This window comes from Centropristis striata, chromosome 7 (genome assembly GCF_030273125.1).
Source record: "Centropristis striata isolate RG_2023a ecotype Rhode Island chromosome 7, C.striata_1.0, whole genome shotgun sequence".
NCBI lineage: Eukaryota > Metazoa > Chordata > Actinopteri > Perciformes > Serranidae > Centropristis > Centropristis striata.
Genome location: NC_081523.1, coordinates 17,207,168 through 17,234,616, shown reverse-complemented (window position 1 = coordinate 17,234,616; position 27,449 = coordinate 17,207,168). Strand labels below are relative to the sequence as shown.

Below are 27,449 nucleotides of genomic sequence, written 5' to 3'. Positions count from 1 at the left end.
AATAATTAAGTTCTGTAAATAACCTTCAGCAGTAATATACTCAGTTGTAGGTTTATTGTTATTTGTTACAAAGCTAATCCAGGACAATAAAAAAAAGATGTTTCTAATATCATGGGCAAACCTGTTTATCAATGTCCACTGTGTTAAAATTAGTATCTTTTTAAATATGTTTGTCCATCCATTTAAATCAGACTAAAGACTAGAAACACCTCTGAGTATAACGCTACTAGACCACAAACTGCCTCTAAAATGTCCATAAAGTTAAATAAAACACCTCTCAAAGATAGTTTCAACAAAAATTAAACACTAGAACCTAAAATAGTTTAAACTAGGTTAATTTACCAAATAAACTGGCTAAGTATAGATTAAATTGATAAAAATTGCATAATCTTCCTAACACATCGGCAGATTGAGGAAAAAACGTCAGTATACATGTCCTGACAGACCAAGACACAAGGAATTCAGTTTTGTTACATTTTTTAAACTTCAGACTGCAAAATCTGCACACAGAAATTATCGGATAACAGTCAACTGGACACATGGGATGATTAGACTCATTATCTTACATGTAATGCATCTTTCAAGTACATAAAGTTAGCAAATTACATTTTGCACAAAGAATAATATTGTAATTATCCTAATCACATTTTATTTTTTTTTCTCAAAAAAGCTCTGCCCTACTTTCCCCAAATCTAAACCCAGTTTGTTCTGCACACTGCTGTGACCAAAGTTCTACATGAAAAATTGATCAGAGATACTTCATAAACTTCAGAGGAAAATATTTATTACAAGAACAACTTGACAGCATTTCCGACCTCAAAAAAACTGTGAAATGTTGCAGTATTGCTATTTCATACATACAATTTCCACAATGTCAAGCAATCTGTACATTTAACTGAAGTTTTAGTGAAAGGTTCATTAGCAAACAAGAAAATGTCAAACCAAGAACATTCAGATTTCGCTGATTAGGGATAGAGAGAAGGAGAGAGAGATTGATGAAATTTGCAAAGTTGTGCAGGACAAAAATCAGATTATTTAAGGACAATCAATCTTTTTGTGATTGACAACCAAATGTTTGTATGAAGTCACAGTTCACATAACTGGTACATTTTAAACACCAGTTGATCAAAATGCAAATGTCTTCAAATAAGAAATTAAAATTTTAAACAGTTAGAGAACATGTGTACATCTGTTATACAGGTGAAACTAATTAACAGCTACATATGTAGCTCTTACAATACTGATACATAATAAATTAATTGTAGCTATGACGAGTCCGCATTAAATCAAATTACTGAATATCTGAATATTGCAAAACAGCCCAAATGTGTTTAGTGTGTCTGACTGGCAACATCTCTAACAGACTGTGTCTTTACAGCACACTTTTGAGAGAAATAAATCTTAAAATGCCTGATAATTGCTGGGGCCCCACGTCATTTAGATGCCCCTAAAAACTTAAAGCTCATTAAACAGTACTTGGGACACAGATGTCACTTGAGCCCAGTGAGACTTAATTCCATAAATAAATAAATTAGACCTACATCACTCCCCTCATCACTGCAACTCTGTACATATTCTCATACCGTATGTACACTAATATATGCACACTCTTCTTTTTTTGTCCGCACCTTAAAAAAAGATGTTACTCACATATGTTGCTTCTTTCTTTTCATAACACTTTCTATGATGCCCATGCCTATAATGCATTTCAAACATACTTGTAACATGTTATAATCTTCTTATTGTTCTGTTTAATTACAGTCATAAATAGGCATATTTATAATGCTTTATAGCAATAATTGGTCACTTACAGACACTGATTTAGCAAGGTTCATAGTGTATTATAATTCTCATAGTTGAAATACATTATAATGTGTTTTATAATGCATAATAAACAATGGTATACTGCATTATAATGTGATTATCAGGGTTAGTGTAAGGGGCTAGGCTAATCCTAACCCTATGAAACATCATAAGTATATTAATAATGTATTATAAACATGGGCGTGTCAGAAAGTGTTTCTTTTTTACTGACATTGTCTCCATAATCTCTCTGGGAGAGATTCAACAAAACCATTGTAAACACATCAAAAACAAATGGCCACCAACTTCTCTTAACTGACAACAAGTCAAACTTTTCCACTTTCAAATATATTTTACAAAGTCCGCACCTCTTAAATACCAAAAAACAGAAGTACTGTCGCTGGGGTTTGACCTCTTATACTCTCTGCAACTGTGCAAGAGCTTCTCAAGAGAACGTGAATATCCAGTTACAGGATCTATTATTCATGCACTGTTGCACACATTCAGACACTCAAGCCCAAGTCATTCTTCATCCATCTAACTTCGTCCATCTAACTTCACCTTATCACACCATTGATATTGTCTCTAATCAGCACCATTAACATGTAATGTCCCACCCATTACACAGCATGTATTTGCTCTGTCTAAATAAAATGTCTTTCTTCAGCCACTAGATGTCACCACAGATCGCACCGTGTCTTTAAACTCCATCTGCTAAGTAGGTTATCTGGCTTCTTGTGTTTCAAAACAAATTAACAGGATTCAGAGGCAATAAATTATATATGTCTATCATGAATTGTACACCTACATCAAGTACAATTTATATTTATAATTGGCAATGTTCCTCACGTATTTCCACATTCACACTCAAACTCTCCAATTTCTATTATCACAAACAGTTAATGATGGCAATGTAGTGTTGTCCAAACAGATCTTAGTGATGTTGAGCAAAAACATTCAAAAACTAACCTGCGAATACATTTTAAGGCAAGGGGAATCGTCAAGGCATTTCCAACACCAATATTGCATAGCTAAGGCAGCACAGAACTCATTACAGTGAATATGTACATTAATCTGTATATTCAATGCCTTTCTTATATACAAATTACCCACATCTATTAGTGAGAACATCAATATGTATTTACACATTCATTCTCCTAAGCCTTTGACTTTTGTATGTATGTATCATTGTATTCCAGAGTACAGTTTGGTCAGAGGAGGAGCTACCAACATTTCTGTTTCAGTGACAATGACACAAAGTAACACAACCTTCACTGCTCCTCTTATTTTTTCTTTACACTTAATCCACTTTAAAAGTAGAAATAAAGTTAAGATGTTTTACTGCATTAAACAAAATCTTAAAAACCTGTAACACATAAAGCATTTTAAAACAAATATCTATCTCGACTACATTGACTGTTGTGAAAAGGTAACATTAATACCAGCGGACAACTGTACAGAGATTGGTAGTACATGTAGTGTTCATGATGGGGGTACCTTTGTCTATGTTACCTATTAGTATATTGTAAATGTGAGTATATTGAGTCATATATGAAGACCACTAAAGTGAAGAGACTGAAAATATCACAGTCATCATACCAGTACTTTGACTATCAAGGCAAGCAGAGATGCTGAGGCAAACCACAAGAGGGAGCCAATCCACCTGACTAAAGGTTTAGTGTTTACACTGTTTTATAGAGTTGCAGCTTTAAATCCCTGGCACTTCACCATGCCCCTTGGCAGGGCACATGGCAGCACATATGCTCTCTCTCTATCTCTCTGTATCAACCGTGAGAACTTCACAAGTGTCTTTGCGAGAAAAAAGAAAAAAAATAGGAAGAAGAACACCTTATGATTGGCAAAAGCATCCCCATGCACACATTAAAATTACAGTAAAAGTAATATTAAAAACCATTCCTTTGGTAATAAATAATTTGGCTTGAGTGCAACATAAAAGCAACGTGAACCCCCTGCAGTTGTTCAGGGGAGAAAGTAAGTGAAAAAGGAGTGTTAGACATGCAATGAAAACAGTCTATAGCCCATTCTTAAGTCTTTTTTTACACAGTAGTCAAAGTTCATGACAACAACCCTTTGTGTCATCTGTGCTACATCCAAGCTTCAGTGTCCAGGCTCCCTGACTGTCCAGGGTATGAGCAATCTTTGTTGCCCATGGCTGGAGAGCGTGGTTGAGGATGGATCATATCTGCAAAGGCCTGGTGCAGGCCCTTGCATGTGGCTGGACGACCAGTAGAGTGCGAGCTCCGAGGGGACAGTGGCGGGGTGTGGCTTGGGGAAAACGTGTCGTGAGCCTGCAGATCTCTGTAGCTGACCGGGGTGGGGATACGTGAAGGGCTGTTTTCTGGCCTGTTGTCAGTGCGAGGCCTCACCCTGCCTCTCAGTTTGTGCTTAGAGATAGGGGCTACCCTGTCTGTCTTTTTTTGCCCTTTCTTAGACTGCTGCCCTTCTCCATCGGTGTCCCCGTTGGCCAGGGGCGAAGATGGAGGGGGGGATTCGGAGCGTGATTCACTCAAGCTGAAGCACATGGAAGAGTTTTCACTAGAGGAGTCCTGGAAGGAGCAGTCCTCAGAGGGGGGAAGGGGCACGGGGGATGGACAGGCCTCTGGGGGTGGAAGGTCATCACTGCCATCCCCATTTTCTAGGTCATAAGGTAAGTTTGGCCGGTGATTCTCCAGAGGAACATCTCCTTCAGGCCCTGTGCCCCAGCCAAGCTGGCCCTGCTGACCTGTCAGCCCCACGGTGGGAGGACAACCTCCATGGTCTCCATTCATATTCCTACAGTGGAACGCAGGCTGTGATGGGACCTGATTCATCAAACTGTCTGTGTCTACAAGTCCAGGCAGGGAAGATGGAGGTTCCCTCTCCTCGATGGAGCTAGAGATGGCTGGGAGCTTCTTGAGACCCCCTCCACGCTCCCCCCAGTGCTCAGGCTCTCCTTGACCAAAGTTGTGTGGTCCTCCAAAATTGTGTCCATAAAGTAAATTTAAGGGATCGTCCAGAGGGAAGTGACGGGGATTAGTTCTCTTGGATTCCCTGAGGTCAGGCAGGGTTCCTATTTTTGCCCCCACATTCAGGGAGGAGGTGGAGGAGTTAGAAGAGGAGTAGGCAGAGTCAGTGACATTAGGATCAGTGGGTGCTGGCACTGAATGTGTCCCAGCTCCCTGCAGAGGGGCTTTACAAGACACTGCTCTCGTCTGTTGGGTATTGGCCAGAAACTCGGCCTCAAAGCTGCGATAGAGATCCTGCTCCTTCTGGGGGTCTAATGTTGGCAGCATCTGGAAGCCGAGGCCTACTCCGTCCTCCTCGGGCTCCTGGTGCTCCGGGCCAGACCAGTTCCTATGGTGGCCTCGCCCAGCAGATCGAGGACCCTGTGAAGTCCGAGGGGAGCGGGCAGTGTGATGGTGAGAGTTGCGGGGAGACGAGTGGGGGGAACGTCGACCTCCCGAGCTGACTGGTGGCAGAAGTCTGCCTTTTCCTATGGAGGGAGAGCGAGGGGCCGGAGGTCTGGGAGTAGTTATAATCTTCTTGCTGGGGCTGCTGCTGTTGTTCTGGACTCCTTTAATAGGTGAGTTAGAACAAGAGGACGACTGCCTCTTGGAAAAACCACCACCTATTCTGGGAGATGATGGGGGCAATTGTTTGGCTCGAAGTTCCTCTCGTCTGTCTGAGGCTAGGGGCTGAGGGTCTCTGTAGCAGGAGGCGGGTCCCGGGCTGGCATCACTGGACAAAGTACGGCTAGATAACTTACTCTGGCTGTGAGAACGTGGAGCATGGAGCCTCCTTGGTCCATCGTTGCCAAGGGAGCGGCCCCTCTCTGTGCGGGATGGTCGCGATCCATCAGCAGATCCTTGTGGTGGGTTCGGTTTCAGTATTGGAGCGAGAGCAGGGCGCTCCCGAGACTGGCTGCGAGCACGGGGCAGTGAGGGACGCAGGGACGGGGTCTGATTTCCAGCACCAGGCCTCTCAATCACATGCTTCCCCTCCTTGCGATTGACGAGCAAAACTACGTCATCATTAGAGCGCCGTGAAGCCCCACCGAGAGAGTACCGTCCCCCTCCTCCTCCTCCTCCTCCCTTAGAGGAGGCTGTAGAGGAGTCACTGTCTCCAGACAGACGTCGTGTCACTGGCATCTTGGTCTCCTTATTCCTGCAATGTAGGGGAGATAAAAAAAGAGTAAGTTACATTTATAATATTACCACAAACATTCTGTAGATATCCTAACACATTGCTCTTTATCAAGCAGACAATCCACAGTCATGCACCATCAGGTTTCACTGTATAATCAATTCCAGGAAAAACAAATCTAGATAGATAGATTTGACCTCCCTGTATGATTACTTGCTACTTTAAAAAGATAGCATATGTATAACAATCCATAATAGAAACTCAAGAATTAGCCTAGATTAGAACATGAACACAACGCACAACTTTCCGTCCATTATTTTTCACCATCCAATTGGTTCAGCTGGAAAAAAGTACAGTCTAATGATCCTAATGTTATAAATGGGATTTAAAATGTCCAATTGTTGACTTTTCTCCATCGAGAAATAAGAGACAAATGCAATGTATCCAGGACATATCGGCCTGTTTACCCTGAAGTTTATAGATATTTTTGTCGTAACTAAAACTTTAAAAGCATCAGAAAACAGTTTATAAACTCACAGTAAAAGACTCAAGAGTCAATTTAGGAATGTGTTTTGAATTTTGGTGGTGAGCATAAAGTTTTGCTTTCATTTAGATCACGGGTTCTGCCTTTGATCAGTGTTAATTACACCGGACTTCTAAAGTTATCCTCATAAATTAGATTTGTGCATATCCAGGCATGCTAACTTGCCTGCATGGAGCCCACCTGTTGACCTACTTCCACACTTAGCTCTGAACAGTTGTCTAGGGATAGTTGTCAGATTAGTCTTTATCTAGTCTGGCGCACTTCAAAATGGACGCCCCACCCACACAGGGTTAATTCGAATGAGCTGTTGCCCTGACGTCTGGTCTGAGCCATCGCTCAATACAGAAATGAGCCGCACATTGGCCAGAAGCCCAAGTAAACCACCATTCAGCACCAAATTATTGTAAACAATGGTGCCTCTGACATCTAGGGAAGGTATGTGACCAACTAAACCTTTAACAAGCTTCATGGAGAACATTAGCAGATTTTATTGTCTTTATATCCCGTAGAAAGCGTCACTTATACTGGTCTTAACTTGCCACTACTCCTGGCTCCGATGCCACCAGCACGGCCACTGCTCTATCATGATGTTCCGCATCAATAGCATATCAGAAAAGACTGATGTGTGGTTTCATTTGTCACTGGCTTCACACTAATTCAGACCATCTGTTTGCCGTAGCAAGAGAAGAAAGGCTTAAGCAACAGCTCGCACAAAATCAAAGCCATCTTTAGGCAATCCTCAGTCTGATTAAGTGAATGAAAGTAGAAGAGAGAGGAGTGGGGTTATAGGAGAGCTGAATAAATATGTTGGGTGTCCACCTTGTAGCCGCTAGGAAGTGCTGGAGGCTGCGTGAGAAGGATTTATCTGGCCAATGTCACCTGAGATTAGATAAATCTGCTCTGGTCTAATCTGTGGATTCCTGGTATGTGTATTTGTTGTGTATATACCAATTCTTTATGTGTGTGTGTGTGTGTGTGTGTGTGTTTCTGTCTGTGGTCATCTGTGGGCACATAAGAGCAGGCAGCAAACACTGAGCATGACTGCCAGGCTACTTGTAAGAGATTAATTTCTTATCAAGGTAACACACTTATCCAAACACTTATCTGAAGACTTGCGTAGATGCACACACCTGAGAGGATTAAAGTGGCGGGGTTCTGATCGGTCTCTTGGCGGCCGCGGGAGTAGAGTGCGTGCTGCACCACAGTCGAGCTCGGTGGGGCCAGAAGGGTTCTGAGAGCGGCCGGGCCGTGTGGAGGAGGAAGAGGCACATGGAGCAGAGGGGGGCTCCAGGGAGCGCCTGTCAGGAGGTTTATAAGGTGCAATGCCATCATTTCTCCAGTGTGGTCCCGGGCTGGTGGAGCGGGATGAGTGGGCGCTCGAGGACTTGCTCTGGCCTCCCTGACCTTGGCCACTGGCTTTAGCCTGGTGGTAGCGGTGGGCTGGGGAGACAGATTAATGACAAGTGTTTAAGATGGACCAATAACCCACAGGTTTCCAACCTTTAACCTACATCTCTGTCAGATAAACTTCAGTTTACCTTCATCCACACCACCAATCATGTGTGCATCAGAATTGGTATTATTTATTGGAATTATTTATTCTATAAGCATGGATATTGCTACAATATTCTTACATTCAATTGAACTGTCAGTGTTGAGGTTGGTTTAATCAAGTTTGCATCTATACAACTTGGAGTGACAATAATTTTCCAAAACTTTTAGCTGACCATTTCATCATATAGTCATGACATTTAGCTATTTCATCATTTATCCATGACTTTTAGCTGACCATTTCTACCATTTATCTATTACATTTGGCCTTTTCATATTTCATCCATTACCAATTAGCTAGCTCTCTATTTCTGCTGTTTATTCCTTATTTTCAGCCGACAATTTCAAAATTCAATATTACTTTAAGTGAACTATTTCAATTTTTTTCCATTTTGCCTAGCTATTTGAACTTTATCCATTAGACATTGTGTTACAAAAGGCTCAACTTGTGGATATCTGTACCTGCAACTGTTTCCTTTTTTTAATCATATTAGTTTAGCTATTCCACAATCTTTCCATGTACTCCCTGGCATCTGCAGAATACCCCTGCTGAGAATCACTGCCTGTCCAATCAACAAGGTTAAAGGTCATTTAGAGGTCCAGAAACATTTCATAGCTAATTACATCAACCTCAAGCTGTGAGATAGCAGCAGTAGATAACATGTTGTATGCTACCCTGAGCCAGAGATAGATAGACCCTTATTTGTGGAACTAGCCAACCAGAGAGATGTTGATGATCCCACCATTTAGGGAGAACATTTATAGAACACAGAAGGCATATTTCTGTAATCACATAATACTCTATGATCTTCAACATGACCCCTTGTGGTTAGAGATGTAGCACCAATTACGATTTCAGCTGGTGTCAGCTGCCCAGGCCAGACGCTCGGCCCTTGACATCACCACTTAAGCAGCAGTTTGGACCCACAGATAAGGAGGGATGGTCTCACCCAGCATACTGTGTGGGCATGTATCACTGTGCCACTAATAAAAAAAAGTATGGAGCATTGAATGGTGAGAAGAAAAAAAAACCTATTGTGTTGAGATGAGTTACTGCACAGATGTGTTGTGGGATAAGGTAGCAGCAGAGGAATTATAGAGTCAGAGTGATTTCACATTTTCCATTACAAACTTGCATCATTCTGCAGACCTCAATTTCCTGGCTGGAAGTAATTTTGGTCAGGTTTCAGTACGAAACAGGCTGATTGTCTCTGGGTGATGTAACAATGTCAAATCAGTCAACAGCAGAAGTCATAATGGGTAAAATGACAGAATATAGAATTGGATTAATTATATATATATATATTTTTGTCTACTAGGACTGAATGACAAACACTATTTCTCAATATTGTTGACCTTCCCAGTGTCTGCTCCTCGTCTGAACATAGCACATCACATGTGAATCATTTGTTTATGATCTTAAATGCATTATAAATGATGCAACAACGAGACACAACAACTGTGTTTTGTTTTGGGGCTGACAGGGAACAGGAAGTGACCTCACCAAAAGCAGCACAGCGACACGGGTCATGCTTGTCCAAATAGTGCTCTAAAGTGTCCCAGCCCCCTCCAACACGCACCATCACATGAGTACGGAGGACCTGAGGGTAGAAAAGAGAAAACAAGGCTTCAATGGATGAACAGAAAGTAACATTCATGCACAAATAAAATGACCAAACCTATTGATATACTGTGCTACCACACACACTGCACAAGCCAATAGATATGCAAATTCCACAAGTGGGGCAGCTTGCTAAAGGCTGGCTGGTCTTCAGTGTTACGTAACATGTAGATGCACCCCTGCCTGTGCCCCTGCCTCTCCCTCCCCCACACCTCCTCTTTCTCCCACATCACCCCCAGCTGCTGCCATTATGAGGGCTGTTCATTGCCATGCCAACTCACAAGAGTACGGTAGCATAAGAAAGAGCCAAAGTGCTGTGAAAGACACTCTTTTATTTTGGGCTATCTCTCTCCCTCATGCCTCTCAGCTGGCCTCCCCGTGTTTTCAGGGGGAAGCAGGGTGAATTAGCATGGTAACAGCTCACCCCTGCTGTCCTCTCTGCTCCTCAGCTGAGACTTCAGTTTTCGTGGAGAGGAGCAAAGAGGAAAGGGGGCCTGGACAGCAATAACAGAGGGGGGTCGGAGGATATGTCACTTCCTACTCTCCTCTGCTCTTTGAAGCACACACATCCACAAGATCAGACCGAGGAGCCTCGCTCCCTCCAGGCAGAAGCTGCCTTCACTGAAGCAAAACAATTTGCCTGATGTGAGAGCCCCGTGGATGTGTCCCCCTGCCTTGGGTTGTGTAACAGGGTCTGCCAGCCACATGTTTCAAAGGTTGTACCCGTGTCTCAAAGGGCAGACAAGGCAAAGCCATAATGGTAAATCTGCGTGGGCTGGCAGAGAGTTTATTTCCACCAAATCCCACGTGGCACAGAGCCTCATCTCCGGATCCCTGACTGTGGTCACAGAGAGGCCACAGACGTGTGAACCAATGTCTGACCCCACCTTCTCTTGAATACAATCCCTGCCAATCCACTACAAGTCTTTCCATCGGCCTTGCTCTCCTACTACATCAAATCTGTCAAAACAGCTGATCTGCTTATCTCTATCAGACCTGAGAGTATAAACTGCTTACACTCCTCTGCTCTGGCCTTATGTCCGTAACAGGTTTACTGTTTGTGTGATGCTGCGTGACCATCATGTGCCAACAGTGAAAAGCAAGGCTGCATTTTATCATCACTGATGTAGAATTTCCACAATTCAAAACATCATAAGGGTCCGTTAACAGAGATTCACACTGCAGGTATAACAGTTGCAGCCACAACAGGAGGAATTGACCTTTTTCCACAAGTTTTGCTTTGTAGTTTGCAGAATAGATCTGCTGTCACTTCAGACTCTCTCTGTGATCATTTGTCTTAGTTTTTGCATGGGGTGCAGCACAGCAACAGATCACAATTAAACCCTGCCCACACCAGACTTTACATTGTGCATAGGTGCCTCGTTTTCAGTTCTGTCTGCTGGAAAACAACAGAAAAATTCCTAAAAGCTGCTGTGTGAATGTGGGATGCACAACCAACAGGGTAAAGAACCCATAACTAAGTTTTTATAAGCTGCTGAACCGAAAAAGCTGAGCCTTTACGAAGACAAAAGTGGATACAGGCAATAAAAAAGTGGGGCACTGGCAGAAGAATAGGAAAACTGCTGGATCCTGACCCTCAGTGTGCCTAACGTTACATGTGCAGCAAGTACTTTGTCATTTAGTCAAATAACTGTATTTCTGTAAGTAAAGCAAAATCATTTCAGAAAGCTTTGCAGTATTCTGATTGCAAGTGCTTTTCCACATAGCTAACATTAGCTAACTACTAGCTCCTCTCAGCTATACAAAGAGTGCTAAAATAATAATTTGACATTCTCATTCTCATACTTCATACTTATACTTTGGGTTTCTCATGCATGCATGCTTTCATACAGATACAGATCATTTTTGTCATACTTTCTGTCTAAATATACCTATACTGACTTTGTATGAAAAGCTATTTTATTGGCTTGCAAAAACATTTTGAGCACCAGAGGTAGTTCTCAAGCCATGGATGGAGATACTCAGTTCGTAGGGGTGGTATATTCTAATGAGCCTGTATGTGACATAGGAAGAAGAGACAAATCTGAAAGGTTTGTTAAATCCCATATTTTATGTTCTAGGAATCCCACAAAAAACTAAATTGGTTGTCTTATTTCACAGTTTGTGGGTTAATGGGGGAAAGTGGGTTTTTTCCCCACAATATGACCCCTTTAAAATAACTGTTTTTATCTAGCTACAGGCAGCATTTCAGCCCTTGGCTCCATATTGTGGCGCCGATTGTCCCCAAAACCCCCGGTGGGCGTGGTTTTCGCTCTGTCTCTATATAACAGAGGTATTGTTGTGACATATTTAGACATGACTTCATGTCTCCAATTAATGAATTTGTTATTGTTTTGAGTGTTGCCATGATGGTAACTGTGAAAAAACAAATATCTTTGTGTAACTGGAGTGGGATAATTGCAAGACCATGAAGAGAATTATCAAGGGTGTTAAAATGCTGTATGATTCAATCTTATTACATTCTATAGCACTTGTTTCCACATCCAACAAGCTGATCATGCATTTCATGTTTAATACATAATGCTGCAGCACTGCTGAGGAGTCTGCTGAGGCTAAATAGGCGATTTGGGACCATGTTCCACTTTAGATCTTTAGCTGCCTAATTTCCCGACCACTGAAGGGGTATCACAGCAAAGAGAGACCCAATCCTAGTTTCTATGGCAACAGCGAACAGAGAGACTTCTTGTCATCATTGCGGGGGCGTGTTGAACCAATTTCTTCTTAAATCTAGCTGGTGAGCTCAAAAATGTAAGCTCATGGTTCATTTCAGCTGATGGGCCCCACGACTGAAGGCATCTCCTCCCTCTGGGGAGCGACCTCCCTGGGGACAAAGACGCCTTATTAACTCCCCCCTCTGTTCATGTGGCCCGCTCGCCCATTTGCTCTCTCTGTTTCATCCCCTCGTTCATCCAGAGATCCTTCTCAGAGCTTTGGCAGCTGAATAGGGGTTTGTTGGCTTTCAGAGCGGCTGCCCGCTTCCTCCCCTCGGAAGAATAAGCGAAGTGTGTTGGCCGCACTTGTAGCTGCTCGGGCATATGTGTGATCACTGTCATCCCCAGCGAGGAATCAGGAGAGGGCGGAGAGAGTGTGAAGAGAGCTAATCTGACAGGCCAAAGGCTCCCAGACACACACAGCGAACAGAAATAAACATGTCTGTCCCATTAAAATGGCCGTTCCAACACACAAACATAAGCTTCTAGAATTATTATTATTATTATTGTATCTATTATTAGGACGGAGGAGCTGTTATGTATTTTTAATTTTGCTGGATAGAGGAAGACCTTTTATTTTTTTCCTCAGACAAAAATTATGCATTCAGCCTTCCCTCTCAGGATTAATTTAACAGCCACTAATGATGGCTTTAGTGCGCCTGATCGCTCATAATTGTGCATTCATGAGATGAAATGAAAATGCAGGAGAGAACAACCCTGTCTCTGTTTTAGGACTATATTTATCACAGACAAGCACTTTAGCCTGCACCATTAAAGAAAGTAAAATACAGATTATAATAGTCTTTCAAAAATAGAGGGTGGTTGAAAACAAAACAAAATTAATCCAACTTTATGGACGACCATGTTTATCTATTTAATATACAAAAACAAACAGTTTCATTGCCTTTAGTTATACGATATGCAAAGACCTGTGATAAATGCACATATTTATAACAACCATAGAAAACATTTAGCAATTATAGAAACACAACCACATCATCAAAGTGATCCAGAAACATGAGTGAAAAAAAGCTCTAAAGACCTCTTAAAGTTCTTTATCATTGAGTCAGCTAATATGTGTTCATATGATACTATTTCTAAAATAGATTCAAACCAATTCTATCATCTGGAGAGAATCAGATTATCTGTAATCTAAGGATCTTTCCGTTTGTTTTGTTTGTTTGGTCCCCCAGTAGACATAGTCTTGGTGTAATAGATACCGTCAGAATATTAATCATTTTATCATGTTTGCCATAAATTAGGCAAAAATGCCAATTAGTGATGTTTATTTGCGTCAATGTATTATAATCATGTTAAATTTGATTATTTTTCTACAGCCCTGCCCAGTTAAGTGTACATGACACCTTTGAAAAATACAGAAAAAACAATTTCCTAGATAAGGGTGTGCCAAACATTACATAGTGTATATCACATCTCCCTGTCTGGAAGAAGTGGTGCCGCTGAAAGCGAAGAAATATTGACATTCCAGGCCTAAAATGTAAATGCAGACAACCCGGAATGCCATCCAATGAGTGCATTAATCTGGCTCGGGTACATTTTAGGTAAGTGAGACCAAATCGATCCCTGGTAACCGCCAGCCTTCCTGCACAGTCCTGTGAGGCCTGGTGTGGGCTCAGTGGCAGCTCTCAAACTGAAACTGAGACAAGCAGTCCAGCAGAAACAGGCTAGAGCCAAGATAAGGGCCAACTCAGGAAATGACCTAAAGCTCTAATTGTGTCTCAGTGGAAAAAAAAGTACAGTCCTGGGAGTAGGCCAGTTTGTAAACACTCACATGAGAGAGAGGAATCACAGCGCTGTTACACACACTGTACAGCTCTCTGGGCTTTAAAGCAGCTGAGTGGTTTATCTGTTGCTGCATAACCCTGCTCTCCTTGAAACAACATATGATGCCATATGCCAACACCGTATGGTTCCATGCAATTACTGCAGGCCTCACACTCTTCTGTGCTATGTTCCAAGGTAACTCCTATATTTACAGCTGAACAGTGTAAAACTGACTTTAACCCTTTGGAGTCTCAAGGGCTGTTTTGGCTGTTTTTTAATACTTTTCATTCGGCCTATATATACCACTTAAAAAAATGTTAGCCACGCCATGTTGGTGTCTTTTTTCCCAGCACAACCTCACCTATATGACCTAATAATTATTTTGTTCACTTTGACTTACTGGATCAACATTTTAACCTAAAATAACACACACACGAAAAGAACATAACAATGTTTTTATGGAAATTACGTTTTTTTACTTTCAAAACACAAACATGCTCAATGAAGAATGTTGCAAATGTGAACACAGGTTGCAAATATAACATTTAAGATGTAAAATGAAGATAGCATTTATATTTTTATACTAAATATATTTAACCATATCTCCGGTTTTACTTGGCTGGCATGGAATTTCAAACCAGCACTTTAGAGAGAAGCTGACAGCAAGTTGACACTGTGACGTCATGAGGAAGTCATGATTTGATTGCTGGCATTATCAGTGACTCCAGAGGGTTTAGGATAATTTGTTTTATTTTGAGCTTTGTTCTACTTTTGTTGTTTTAGTAGTCATTCTATCAGAGATCTGGCTCACTTGACAACAACGCTACAACGAAGCTTAAGTAGCTGTGTTCTTCTCTAGTACAACTAAAACTAGTAGTAACTAGTAAAACTAGCTACATTTCCATGAGCAAAAACAGCATCCCAACATACGAGTACAGGGGATGTTTTGGTCGAGGATTTTTTACAGTGTACATTTTATAGTGTTTCAGACAGCAAATGCCGACTGGTGGTGCCTTTGCTCAAATTGCCCTCTGATGCCAACAAAAACAGAATCATTCTGCAGCAAAAAATGCAGTATGGGCAGTTTTTGTACCACAGAGGAAGAAAAACAGCAGGTAGAGCCAAAGCCTTTTCACATCTTACTTGGTGAATTAAGGATTTATTTGAACTAACTGATGATTAGTGGAAACATTGCTGCACAGTATACTTCTAGACTATAAAAAGTGATCACAAAGACATGTCTCATGGCTGACAGTGACAGATTATTCTGTTTATGGTGGTGAGGGGCCTACCCTTATGAAGATCAATGCACTGGAGTCTCCCACTTTGTACTTCCCCTCCGACACCTTGATCATAGGAAACTGAGCTGGACAGGAACACCGGCCCAGAATCTCACGCACCTGAGGAGAACAAAACAAAAGCAGTTAAACATCCACTGCAGGATAATATGACACACATCCGAGAGGAACCTGAAAGTGATGCCTTCCTGTTCTGCAGGTCGATGCCCCCACATGAGTTCATGTTTAGTCACATATATCTGTACCCTGATGTGTCAACAGCACAATCACTGTTTTATGGTGTGAGAAATGAGCAGTCTTGGACTGTGTTAGGGTGTTGAGTGTGGATTGTTTGTGCGTCATCTTCCTGCCAACTCTTCTCTTCAAGCACCCACTGGGTGTTAGGGTGCCCCGCCCCGCTCTCTCACCACATTAAAAGCCCTGCTTCATTTCATGTCTGCAGAACAGTTTGGTAATTTAGCTTGCCACAAAGTGTCACAAAAGCACAAAAATACATACATGGACACGCTAATGAATACTCCTCTCTGGGCTGTTACATGACAGTGTTTCTGGGTTATGACATCATAAACTGAAAAGAGGGAGAGCTCAGAAAGCAGACTGGAGGTGATGATGTCAGCAGGCCTGCGCTGCCAGCTGGGTTTTGAATTGAGAGAGTCAGAGCCGGTGCCCTTGCTGTGGTCAGGGGTGCTTATTAGGCACAGACACAACTGCAGGGTGGAGCGAGATCCTGCCTGTGTTGCACAGGCCTGGGCTCTCACAGGATTGGACAACTTTGATGTTTTTCTTGGCGTCCCTCACAGACAAAGGCGTATGCACACTTGTCGACGAGGAGGGAGAGAAAATAAAGCAGCAGCAGAGTGGACAGCACAGGAAGAGAAGAGGGATAGATGTGCGTGCAGGGGGCAGCTATTACAGAGGGCAGGAGAGTGTTTTAATGATATTTAAATGTTCAAATGACGAGGAAAATGTCAGGTTGTGAGCTCCCACCCTTTGGCTGTTTACAGTAGCTTTCATGCTGTGTGCAGGGCAGAAGGGATAAGGCTCACATTCAGTGTGTGTGTGTGTGTGTGTGTGTGTGTGTGTGTGTGTGTGTGTGTGTGTGTGTTTGTGTGTGAGCAGGCTGGATGATAATACCTACATTATAGTGCAATCTGAAGATTAAGGAGGCACCTTGTTATTTTCTAGAAGCAGCACCCCTCAATCTCTCCCATGCTGATTAAAGAGGGAGCGATCAGTGTTAAGCCTCACCTGCCCCTCTGTTCTCCCTCTCACCTGCTTCTGTCTTTTCTCTCTCATCTGCTTTGTCATCTATCAACCTTTATTCTTATCCTGTTCACTTGCTGACCAGCCCTACATTTGTCTTTGCTTGCCTTGTTTTGCTTCTAAATCTGCTCTCTTTCTCTCCGCTCTGTCACTCCGTCTTTCTCTTTGTCAGTAGGTGGACGAGCCCAGTTTGGAAAAACCCCGGCCAGTGACTTAATGGAAAGATTGCTATGGCAACAGACACACACATAGCCTTACCCTTCCCTTTTTAACTGTACTCTTTTTTTTTTCATTCTTGCTATAGTAGAGCCTTTCTCTCGCTCCCAAAAGCTCCCCAGAGCTGTTCAGCTGAGGTCATACGTTTTCCTCCAGAGGGAAGGTGAAGGACTCACACACTCCGTCTCATACTGAGCAGGACACACAGTCCAACTGTGAAGGGTTTTAATAATAACCTAATCAATAGTAGTGCTGGCATTTCAAATATTTACTCTGTGGAGCCTTTGACATGAAATGTGTGCACTTCCCATGTCTTCACTGTATCAACAATGGGTACACTCAGACACATTGAAACACACAAACACCAGAATGAGATAGAAGGGGAGGAGGGAGACAAGGTCACGCAGGAAACATGCGGAAGTGGCGCTGGAACACTGCGAAAAACTGAAGGATGAATTATGGATGCATGCTGGTCACATGGGAGGCGCTTTCTGCAAGGGCTGCAGATGTTTGAGAGGGAAAAGAGAAAAGAAAAAGCAACTGAACAATCCATGACACGCCCCTATTCTGAGAATGTGCTGTATCTATCTTAAGATAGGAATGCAGAGATGTTTTGAGCAGAGAGAGACACACTTTCATTATTAAGAGACTGCTGTGACATTCCCTTCAGAGTGAGCGGCTGGGTTTGTCTCAAGCAGTTTAATGTAACGAACATAATACAGCACATATTCCTTTAATGATCCCACTGCTCAGATAGCGTCATATCTGCTCAGTGTGAGTCAACAATCTCCTCATTCCTTTCCTTCCTGCAAACATCTGAGGGGCCATGCATGGAAGAGACTGAGCGGACCCTGGGGATGAACAGAGGAAGTGGGAGGGGGAGATAAAGATGTTTAGGTTTTATTCCCCATTTTCTTTACTGATTTAAAAAGTTGACATGCCACCCAAAGCTTAAAGTAACGAAGTAATGTACAAGGTTGTTAATATCGTTCTATTGTAATAAGCGCATTTATGGTTGTATGATTTAAAGGTTGATGCAAAATAAAGTTCTGGCTTCTGGTTCCAGTGCATCCATTTGTCTCTTCTCCTCGTGAGTCAACAAACAACCACACAGTTTGCTTGAGTGCAGTCATCAAACATAGGTGTGCTGGCCTGCTGTAACTGGCTCCTTTTGTGATTGCTACGTGATGGATAATTATTGCCAAACTCCAACAATAAAAAAGTGAACACACAACTCATTCTGCAGGAATTTACACGAGGGTGTTTCCTGGATTTGACTTCTTTGCCACCGGAGAGACAACTGTAGATTGGACAGAAAATGGTCTGTTCAAAAGGTAACAGAAACTGGCACAGTTAAAAGATAGCAGAGTATGTACAGTTCCTTCAAGGTGAATTTAAAAAATGACAACAATACTTTTCTCTTAGCTTATCTTGTTACCCTGAGGATCTCCTGTCATGACTGGAAACTTCCCAAGATAAAACAACCTCACCATCAGATAAGCACAGAAACACTGCGGGCGCCTGCTTGGTAGGAGGGAGAGTTTTGGAGCTTGAGGGGTTATTGCTTCACCACCCACAATAAGCATTCCTAGAGCCTGTGAACACACACTGAAAACAGCTATATATCAGACTCTATCCTCCTATTAAACCACTTTCCTGACAGCCTGCATAAACGACTCCTCTGTGGAGGACCATGCAACATCTCATAAACATGGAACAGCTCCCTTTTGTACAAATGATCTCTTTAAACAACCTGCTGGGTGCAGAGAGGCAATGGATGAGGGAATTAAAGAGATAGTTCAGATTTATTAAACTGTGGTTGCATGAGGCACTTGTTCATAGTCAGTGTATTGCCTACAGTAGATGGCGGTCGGCACACCACTAGTTTAGAGAAGCAGGCAGGGGTATCAGCATGAGGAGGCTAAGCTAAGAAGGACAAGGGCAGCAGCAAAACATATTTTAGACAAATAAAAACAAATAATTTATATTTAACTGTACACTGCATTTACAATTTTTTTCTCCACTTTACCCGGCGGCAAACAGTCCTGTTTAAGTTACACTGGGTGAGCCGAAGCTGTTATATTTGCTTTTTTGTCTCTCATCCAAGGCACCAAACTTTATGTTTATTCTGCCTTGCAGAAACACAGGAGTTACTGTTGTTACACAGCCTCATTTGTTCAATTGCTTATGTTATCATGTGACTTTGGGGATTTAAAGGGTCAGTTCGGATACACCAAAGTGACACAATAATACTAAACACTACCAACTAACAGATTGAGGCAGCAGCAAACCAGCATCTCGTAAAATGACCATTTTTATCAATGGAGTCTGGTGGCTTTGACGAGAGCATAGAACGGCTTCAGTTCCCTCGATGTCAACTTAAACATGGTTGTCTGACAGCAAGCTGAAATGGTGAAAATATTCCAAATATAATATACACTTAAACTGATATTTTTGGTAAGTCGGCCTTTTGTTAGTGGCTAAAACAAATTCCTCCGTCCCACTGATACTTAGCTCAGATTCATTGTCAGTAACTGTGGGCATGCCGACCGCCATCTATTATAGGTAAAACACTGATTATGAATAAATATCTCAGATAACCTCACTACCTCACTAAACTATCCCTATAATGCTGATTTGGGTGGACTGTAACCTGGGGGGACAAACTGGAGAGATCACGGAAACGTGTCTATTCAGAGACTGCTAGCATGCTGGTCCAAACAGGCCAGACCAGCAGGGATGAGACAGACAGTTGGATAAACGCTTCAGGGTCAGGTGTGTCAGCTAATGGCGTTAACCTTGCAGAGGCAGAATGAAAAGACAAACAAAGAATGCCTTACTGCAATAGTTCAAAATGTTGGGAAATACTTTCTTCCTGGGAGTTACATGAGCAGATCGATACCACTTTTATATCTGTCCATTAGATATAAGGATAGTCAGCAGCCTGTTAGCTTAGCTTAGCTCAAAGACTGGAATCAGAGGAGACAGCTAGCCTGGCTCTGACCAAAGGTTAAAAGAAAAATGCTTGCCAGCAAAGCTACAGCATGTTTACTGTGCAAAGAAAAGAAAATTAGTGAGCTTATCATACAAAATATCAAACTATTCCTTTATCTGTTAAAAATAATAACAGCATGTCTTCATATATTTTATAATCTGCGTGAAAAATGTAATTACACTGGCTCCAGGGCAGGCCTCATCCGCCGCTTCAAGGAAACCATTTTCTGAAAATGCCGATACCTGTCTTCTAGCCTCATGACAAACTGCCCACTGGGGTGTTGGGGGAATATATGAATCTAATGGACATCAAGTGCTGCAATCTCCAACTCCATTATTCATCTGCTTCAGTCAGACAGCAGTGTAATCACCCAGTACAGGAAGTTAAATATCAGGCCAGCATCTTAGTCATTTGTCAGTTTGCTTTGATGAGGCTCAACAACACTCAGCTCTTCTCCACGATACAACCGAGGTTCGACGGATAGCTGTCCTACTCTCTTCTGACAGTCTCCACCTGAGACCAGCAAGACAAGGCCCCAGGCAGGTGCAGAAAATAATCAGACAATTCACACAGACAGAAGCCTAATCAGATAAACATGCAATTGAATGATAATCATGCAAACGATCAGGGAATTGCATCAAAGGCAATGCAATAAAGACATAAAGCGGGCGATATGCAAAGTGCACAGTCAGCTGTTTCCATGTGCACCCTGCTGCATGGAAAATAGTGAGGAGGAGGAGAAGGAGGAGGAGGGAGATTTAGTGTATACTGTTACTGTGCAACCTCTAGAGGGTAAAAAAATGTTCAAATACTAAACCCCTAAAAACATGAGTACATGTGACACAGGAGGCAGAAACACTGAAGGATGCCACGCTCTCTCAGCAAAGCGTACGAGTGTGACCCAATGCAGAGCATGATGACCTACTTTTCTCTTTCACTCTAGCTCCCCTCTCTACTGTAGCTCTGCCACACAGAGTAACATCCATTCCAGTCAGGTTTAACAGAGTGTACAGTGAAGTCACTCTAGGCACACTATCTGTTGTCTACTCCCCCTTTTATTTACTCCCTGAATGCATGAATTGAACCATAAGGTTAATGGAGCAGACTGTCCATACAGGCATAATACACACATCTACTCTCTTTATTAGCCCTTCCCCCCGTGCTCTGCTGGTGTCTCCATCCAAAGTCTTTGATTGAGACGTCTGTCTTTGATTACCTCGCTGTCAACAGCGGCGGGCTATTCACATCAACGCCACCAACAAGACATACTGTCCTGCTCTTTGCTTTATCATCTCCAGCAGAGATGGGGGATGGGAGTGAGGGCTCGCCTCACACATATATGAACTATGAATACTGAAGCCCGGGGTGAGAAGAGACATGTACCAGTTTATATGACTGAGCAAGAAGAAGGAGGAAAGATGTGTTTAAAGGAAGGCTGTGAAGAAATTCTCTGTTGTTTATTCACTCAACTATTGCACTGAATAGATGACCATGCATGCAGTAAACATGAGAACAATTAGAGTGTACATTAAGAGGTCAGTAAGTGTAATATCAATTATCACATGTATGTCACTTTGCATAGCTGCCCTGGGCCTAATTGCAAGACCTAGAAAATATACAAAAAGGTCATTTTTTGTCAGTAGCTGACCGTGCTTCTTTACACCAGGCTGCTTACAGCATATAGGAAAACACAGATCCAATCGAAGTCGCTCTTATAATCCCTATTGAGTGATGATATGAAAGAAAATCCCCTAATGTAAAGGATAAACTTTATGTGGATATATAGCAAACCAGCTGCTGTCTGTGTCACTGTCATGAAAAAAAAAACTCCAGGAGTGGGGAAAAAGGAACATTTATCACTGACTCAATCTGTGTTGAAGGAAATGAGACGCCGGCCACTTCCTCAACTTTAGAGTGGAAAACCGTCCCACAGTGATATGAGTAATAACACACACACACAGTGGCAGATCAGTGGGAGACACAGCGAGGTTGAGTGTTTACATTAGGGCGTGTTGTAACTAGTGCAAACAACAGCTTCCTTAAGATTAAATACCTATTGTATCCACAAGGTAGATGATGTGACACATCCACTGTTTGCATTAGGAGTCACACGTCTACTGAGTCACTTAACTGTGACATAAGACGAGCATAATGAGGACAAATCATAACTTACAATTGTGACACATTTTAGTGTGATTATTTAGCAGCCAGATGCCTTAAAAGGGCACCTCTTAATAACCATAATTAATGAATGGCAAATTGATAGTTAATTAAACTACAGTTAAGGTATTTTACTGTCAACAAACAATGAAATGATAATAAATCAAGTATTTGTTAATGATTACCAAATGATTGTAAACATCTATATATAGATGGACCAGGTATTTGTAACAGTCTTTTATTGAACATCAATAAAAGATTTAATGAGGCCAAGTTTATGAAACTTAATCATAAATTGCAACTTTATAATCCAAAATGGTTAATAATTGTTTAGTACACCATCTATAAACATTATTTGGGTGGCTTTGATTTGGTGTTGATAATAACAATTAGTTAATGATTAATAAGTGGTTTATAAAGAGTCAAGTTACAACATTAATTTGACCCCATTAAATCTTTTATTTGTGAGCTATAGAAGTGAGTATTTGTGCACTGATAATATCTGTCTAAATGATGATTTACAAACTATTTATGAACCATTAAGAAAGTGTTACAGATATCTGGTCAATTTATCTATAATTGTTTGACAAATGCTTTCTTGAATGTTTTCAATCATTTGATAATCATTATCAAATACTTAATATAGTATATCAAATGTTTAATGTGTACAACAATAAACTGTTAAAATAAGAATGAATTATATCATTACTAATCAGTTTAGCATCATTTTACCATTCATTAATGGTTATTTTTAAGTGTAACCCATTAAAGGAACTTGTGCTTAGAATAATCCTGTTGTCTGTATGCAGACTTGTTAGAATAATGACCCTTAATCCTATTATCACTACACTTGTATTGTCTTGTTGAAGAACAAGAAGATTAGTTTGAGGATCCAAACACCACACAGCGTATTAAAAGAATATATCGTTGCCAAATGTAGAATCTTTATGAGACATGAACAACAAACAAACGCCAAACTTTTTGGAGATAGTACACCAGAATAACTGAATAATAAACATGATCCTTTACACAGAATAGTTGGTGGTCATGTGTATGTTGCTCACATTTTCTGCTTAAGGTTTAATTAAATTAGGGCATTGTGTTGGCACAGACAAGTAATGACAGCGTCCTGTGTTGGTGGACAAACTGATTGCAGGTAGATGTTTCACCCCACATCCAGGGTTAACAGATAACTAAATAGAAGCAAGCATTTCAGTTTGCACAAGCATCAGAGGCTGCTGTGCTCACCTCTGTGGGAGTTAATGGCCTGCTAATTAATTGATGACATTTCATCAATATTGGTATTAGATATGAATAGGGAGGCAGCGCATGAATTATGTATTTTTAAGAAATCTGTTTCAAAATTAAGACATCATGAATATTAGCTCAAGAAAAAACAAATGGAAACAAAAGAGCCAAAATACACTGTGAATCCTTCTTGGATGACGCAGGAGAGGACTGAGGGCTGTGGACAGTCTGGTGTCACAGCTGTGAACCCATAAAACTTTAACTCTAAGCCCTTTAACTTTCCTCCTCTCCCTCCCTGTCCCATACTCATGACTACTAGGGACACGGTTTCCAGTAATAACGAGACACTAATCTCTTGTAAGACAGAAATACAAAGAAAAGTATTCTGCAGGATTAACTTGTGACTGATGATACGGAGGTCTTGCAGCAGGAACTGAGTGGATAGGTCATTGAGTCGAAAATTAATCAAACTATTGTCTACTGGTTAAAAAAAATTACTACAGTCAACCACATTAAGAGGAATCCAGTAGAGCCCGACAGATTAAGTGGCTGGCCAATATCAGCTGATACGGGGCTTCCATAGACATTCCGCACCAATATGAAAAAGATTTTTTAAACAACTTATAATGCAGACAACGATGCTTGTGCTGTTTTATAAATGGTGTTATTGTGTGTGTTATTTGTTTCTATTTATTCTTTCCGAAAAATCCAATTCATACACCAACAAAACATAGACTCATACAAAAGTAATCCCTCTCAATTGTCACTTATGACCCACTACAAGTGTGTGGTGAGGTGTGTATCTGCAGAGACCCTGCCCTCTGCCTGTATTTTCTATTTTCTTTTCATTTTGCTGTGTTCTGGATGTTACAGGGCGTCACACTTTGAGCATGAAGCTACAAGAGAGCATTCACAGCACTGAGAAAAGCAAATGTAGTGTGGCCAAACGCCAAGTGGGCAAAGCTAATCCCAAAATGAGTTAATCTGGGGTTTGTATTTACTTTCGTTGAGCCAGAGAGGAGGAGCCAAGTTTGAACATCGTGTTTACAAACAGTAAGTGACAATTCCTGCACATTATACCTTTAAATTGACTGATACTGTAGATAGAGTACTGATCTTCATTTAGCTATTTATTCATATATGGGTTTTTTCTGTTTTCATTCCTAGAATTGGTTATCAAGGTCATATATAGTATGTATAATAATATATCATAATGTCAGATACTGTTAAATAAAGTTATTTGTGTAAGACAGCAGCCTTCTGGGTATCTTTCCGTCATCGTATCGGTGCAAAATTCTTTTCCAGCTCAAAGATTCTCAATATTAGCTGCTATATCAGTGATAGGTCCATGTTTCCCCTCTGAAACTGGAATCAGAATCAGTCTCTAGTATCCAATGGAAACATGTTTCAAAATAAGAAACTGGCCGCAAACAGCTGGAACCATTAGACAGGATGTGTTGGTACAACTACCCTTGATAGTACTGAACTATTTTAATATCGCAGCCTCTCATTTAAGTACCACTGTGGTTTCTGGTTTGAAGAGCATCATGTTGCTGATGTGGGCTGTTCTGCACAGGTTGCATGCAAGCAGTTTTCTAAGGTTGACAGAGAGGGTGGAGGCGACACATGATGACTGGGAACGCCACTTCCCAGATCAGTCAAGTCAAATGTGTCTGACAGCCACTGACTGTCCGACTGCTGAGGGATGCGTCAGCGCCGATGACAGAAAGGGAAGGACAGGCATACGCTCTGCAAGTTTTCCCGTCATCTTACTGTCCCAAAAATGCAGTTGGCATGTTTAATCCTCAGTCATATGAGAGTGTACAGACTCAGACAGTCTGAATACAAACAGTGCGCATCCTCCTCCACATGCTCTCCTATTTCTGTCGGTGAGGGTCACACTGGAGCCGCTCTGCTCTGCTGCCCGGCCAGCAGGAGTGTGACTCTCTCCCCTCCTCCCTCTCCGCTGTCCCTCTCACATCTTTGGTGCCAAAGACCGACATTGTTCTCTTCATCAGCATGAAAATATCAACTTCTCCCCCACTCACAACCCAAACGCTGGTCTGTTTGTCAGCTCATTAGCTTCTCCCTAACAAGACCTTTGCCTCTCTAATGCGCTCGTGTCAGGCAGGCCCAGGCAAAGGTCAGCCAGTTCAGGAGGACAAATGACAAGTTGATGGTTTGCACTCCTCAGGACAGGAAATGTATTAGAATCAAACTGCCAAAAGGGACATTTTTAGTGCTGTAGGAGATGGAGCTACAGAATTAAGATTATTTTTCAGCCTGCAGGATATTGTATTGATTATTCTAGATGGACAAGCTTAATGAAAGAGACTGAAGATGATCGTCAACACCGTAGAGGCAGAGCTGTTATTTCTACAAGAATGCAGTAGAAATGTCACCGAGATGACCTGTGACCTTTCAAAGAAAACAAGAATTTGACTGTCAAACACACTCTGACCCAACAGGTGAGCAGGAATTTGACAGCACAGTCCAAAACAAAGCAAAGACGCACACCCACACCACAGGGAATCTATAAGGCGTCTGCTTTCTTCATAGCACTGACATGATATTTTCAGAGAGGGTGCATCACTTTTGACACTTTGCTGTGTTTTACTGGAGATGGGCCTTCTATCAGCTGCTTCATACTGTTTACACCACACAAAACACACAGGATGATATTCCCATCCGACCCAGGCCAGACAGTGACTGTATTCTGCTGTATTTCACAGTTGTGATGAGTGGTGATGATTAAATGGTGTGAAAACTGAGCTGTGAGATCATTACACTATCTAGGATGACTCGCATGATTCATAATGCAGTTATGACACATTTAAGGAGTACAGTAGGGTTATTCTGAATGGCTAAATCATGGAATCAATATACAGAGGCTTGTGTTTTTAAACTCACCAACTCGTCCAAATTTCTCATGTCACATAAAACTCTCTTCTGAGGCCAGATGAACGGCTCTGGATCCGGTTCATCTTCATCCTCCACACTCTGACTGCTCTCCTTCCGACTGAAACACCTGCTGGGCGGACTCTGCTCAGCTGGCTCCCCTGCATCAATCCGCAGGCTCTCCTGGTCCCGGATCTCCTCCTCGATCTCCTCCTCCAGCTGGATCAACATGGGGGCCAGCATGCCAAACTTGGACCCACGCCGCGCCACCTCAAGCAGACACAGAACAAAATTCTTCTCGTTGCATCTCTCCACCAAGTCATTGGTCTCAAACATGAGCACGTCCTTGATCCAGAGCTCCTGCCTGCACCAGCTGATGAAATTAGACACGTTATCTCGCGCCACAAACGAACCGGGGACAACATTGCGTGACTGAAAGCCAACATCTTTAGATGGCACCTTCATGGAGTGTGCAGCCTCCGGGTACTCCAGCTGGAAGTCCTGCGCAGCGCGGTTCACGTTGTTGGCGTGCCGACAGAGAGCACAGCCCGTCCCCAGCCCATCCATAAAGGTGTCCGCAGTGATATCTAGATCGTAAAGGGTGTTGAGCCATTCAGCCAGATCCTCCTTCATGGCATACAGGTATTCTTCGCTGGATTTGAAAGGCCGGATACTCTTGGAGGCGGCGGACTGGATGTTGCTCTGATCAGCCATATTGTCGAAATATGAAGCCTATCAATAAAGTCTACTTGATAATTCCCGATTGTCTCATTGCACAACTGCGCTCCAAAGCCTCACCCGCAGAGCATAATAGTGAAATAGCCGTGTTGACGCACCCATGCCGATTTGCATGTGTGCTTTCTTATGGGAGCTCCTTGAAACCAGGCTTTGTGTTGTCAGAGGCATATCGGGATGCGGACTGGCCGTGGCGCATGGATGCGTTTTCCGGATGTCTCTGCGAAACCCGTTTCCTTTAAAGAGCGCATCGCCGGGTCCCGGAGTGAGAAGGAAGAGCAGATCAGTCCGAGACGCCGATACACACTCCTGCGACGATCCCGTTAATCCATCCGGTGGCCGGTGGGTCCTCTCGCCCACAGATATCCACGTGTCACCATGTCTGTGTGTGCGAGGCGGTCAGCCAGCTTCTCATCGATGAAATCACAACCACCGAGCAGCACTGAGTCCACAGCTC

At 42.2% G+C, this 27,449-nt stretch overlaps 1 protein-coding gene across 1 annotated transcript; it reads right to left on the bottom strand.

The window, feature by feature from the left end:
* Positions 1-762: 762 nt before the first annotated feature.
* Positions 763-27,449, bottom strand: gas2l1 (growth arrest-specific 2 like 1). Its single transcript, XM_059337331.1, has 5 exons — positions 26,270-27,449; positions 15,472-15,579; positions 9,546-9,642; positions 7,621-7,930; positions 763-5,967 (listed from the first exon to the last, which is right to left on the bottom strand). The coding sequence occupies exons 1-5, from the start codon at positions 26,969-26,971 to the stop codon at positions 3,909-3,911; spliced, it is 3,276 nt and encodes a 1,091-aa protein (XP_059193314.1). The 5' UTR covers positions 26,972-27,449; the 3' UTR covers positions 763-3,908.

Coding starts and splice junctions, on each gene's coding strand:
- gas2l1 (XM_059337331.1), bottom strand. CDS start 26,971: ATGGCTGATCAGAGCAACATCCAGTCCGCCGCCTCCAAGAGTATCCGG. Junction 15,580..26,269: donor TGAGAAATTTGGACGAGTTG/GTGAGTTTAAAA, acceptor TGTTCTCCTCAG/GTGCGTGAGATTCTGGGCCG. Junction 7,931..9,545: donor GTGTCGCTGTGCTGCTTTTG/GTGAGGTCACTT, acceptor CTGTCTCCCCAG/CCCACCGCTACCACCAGGCT.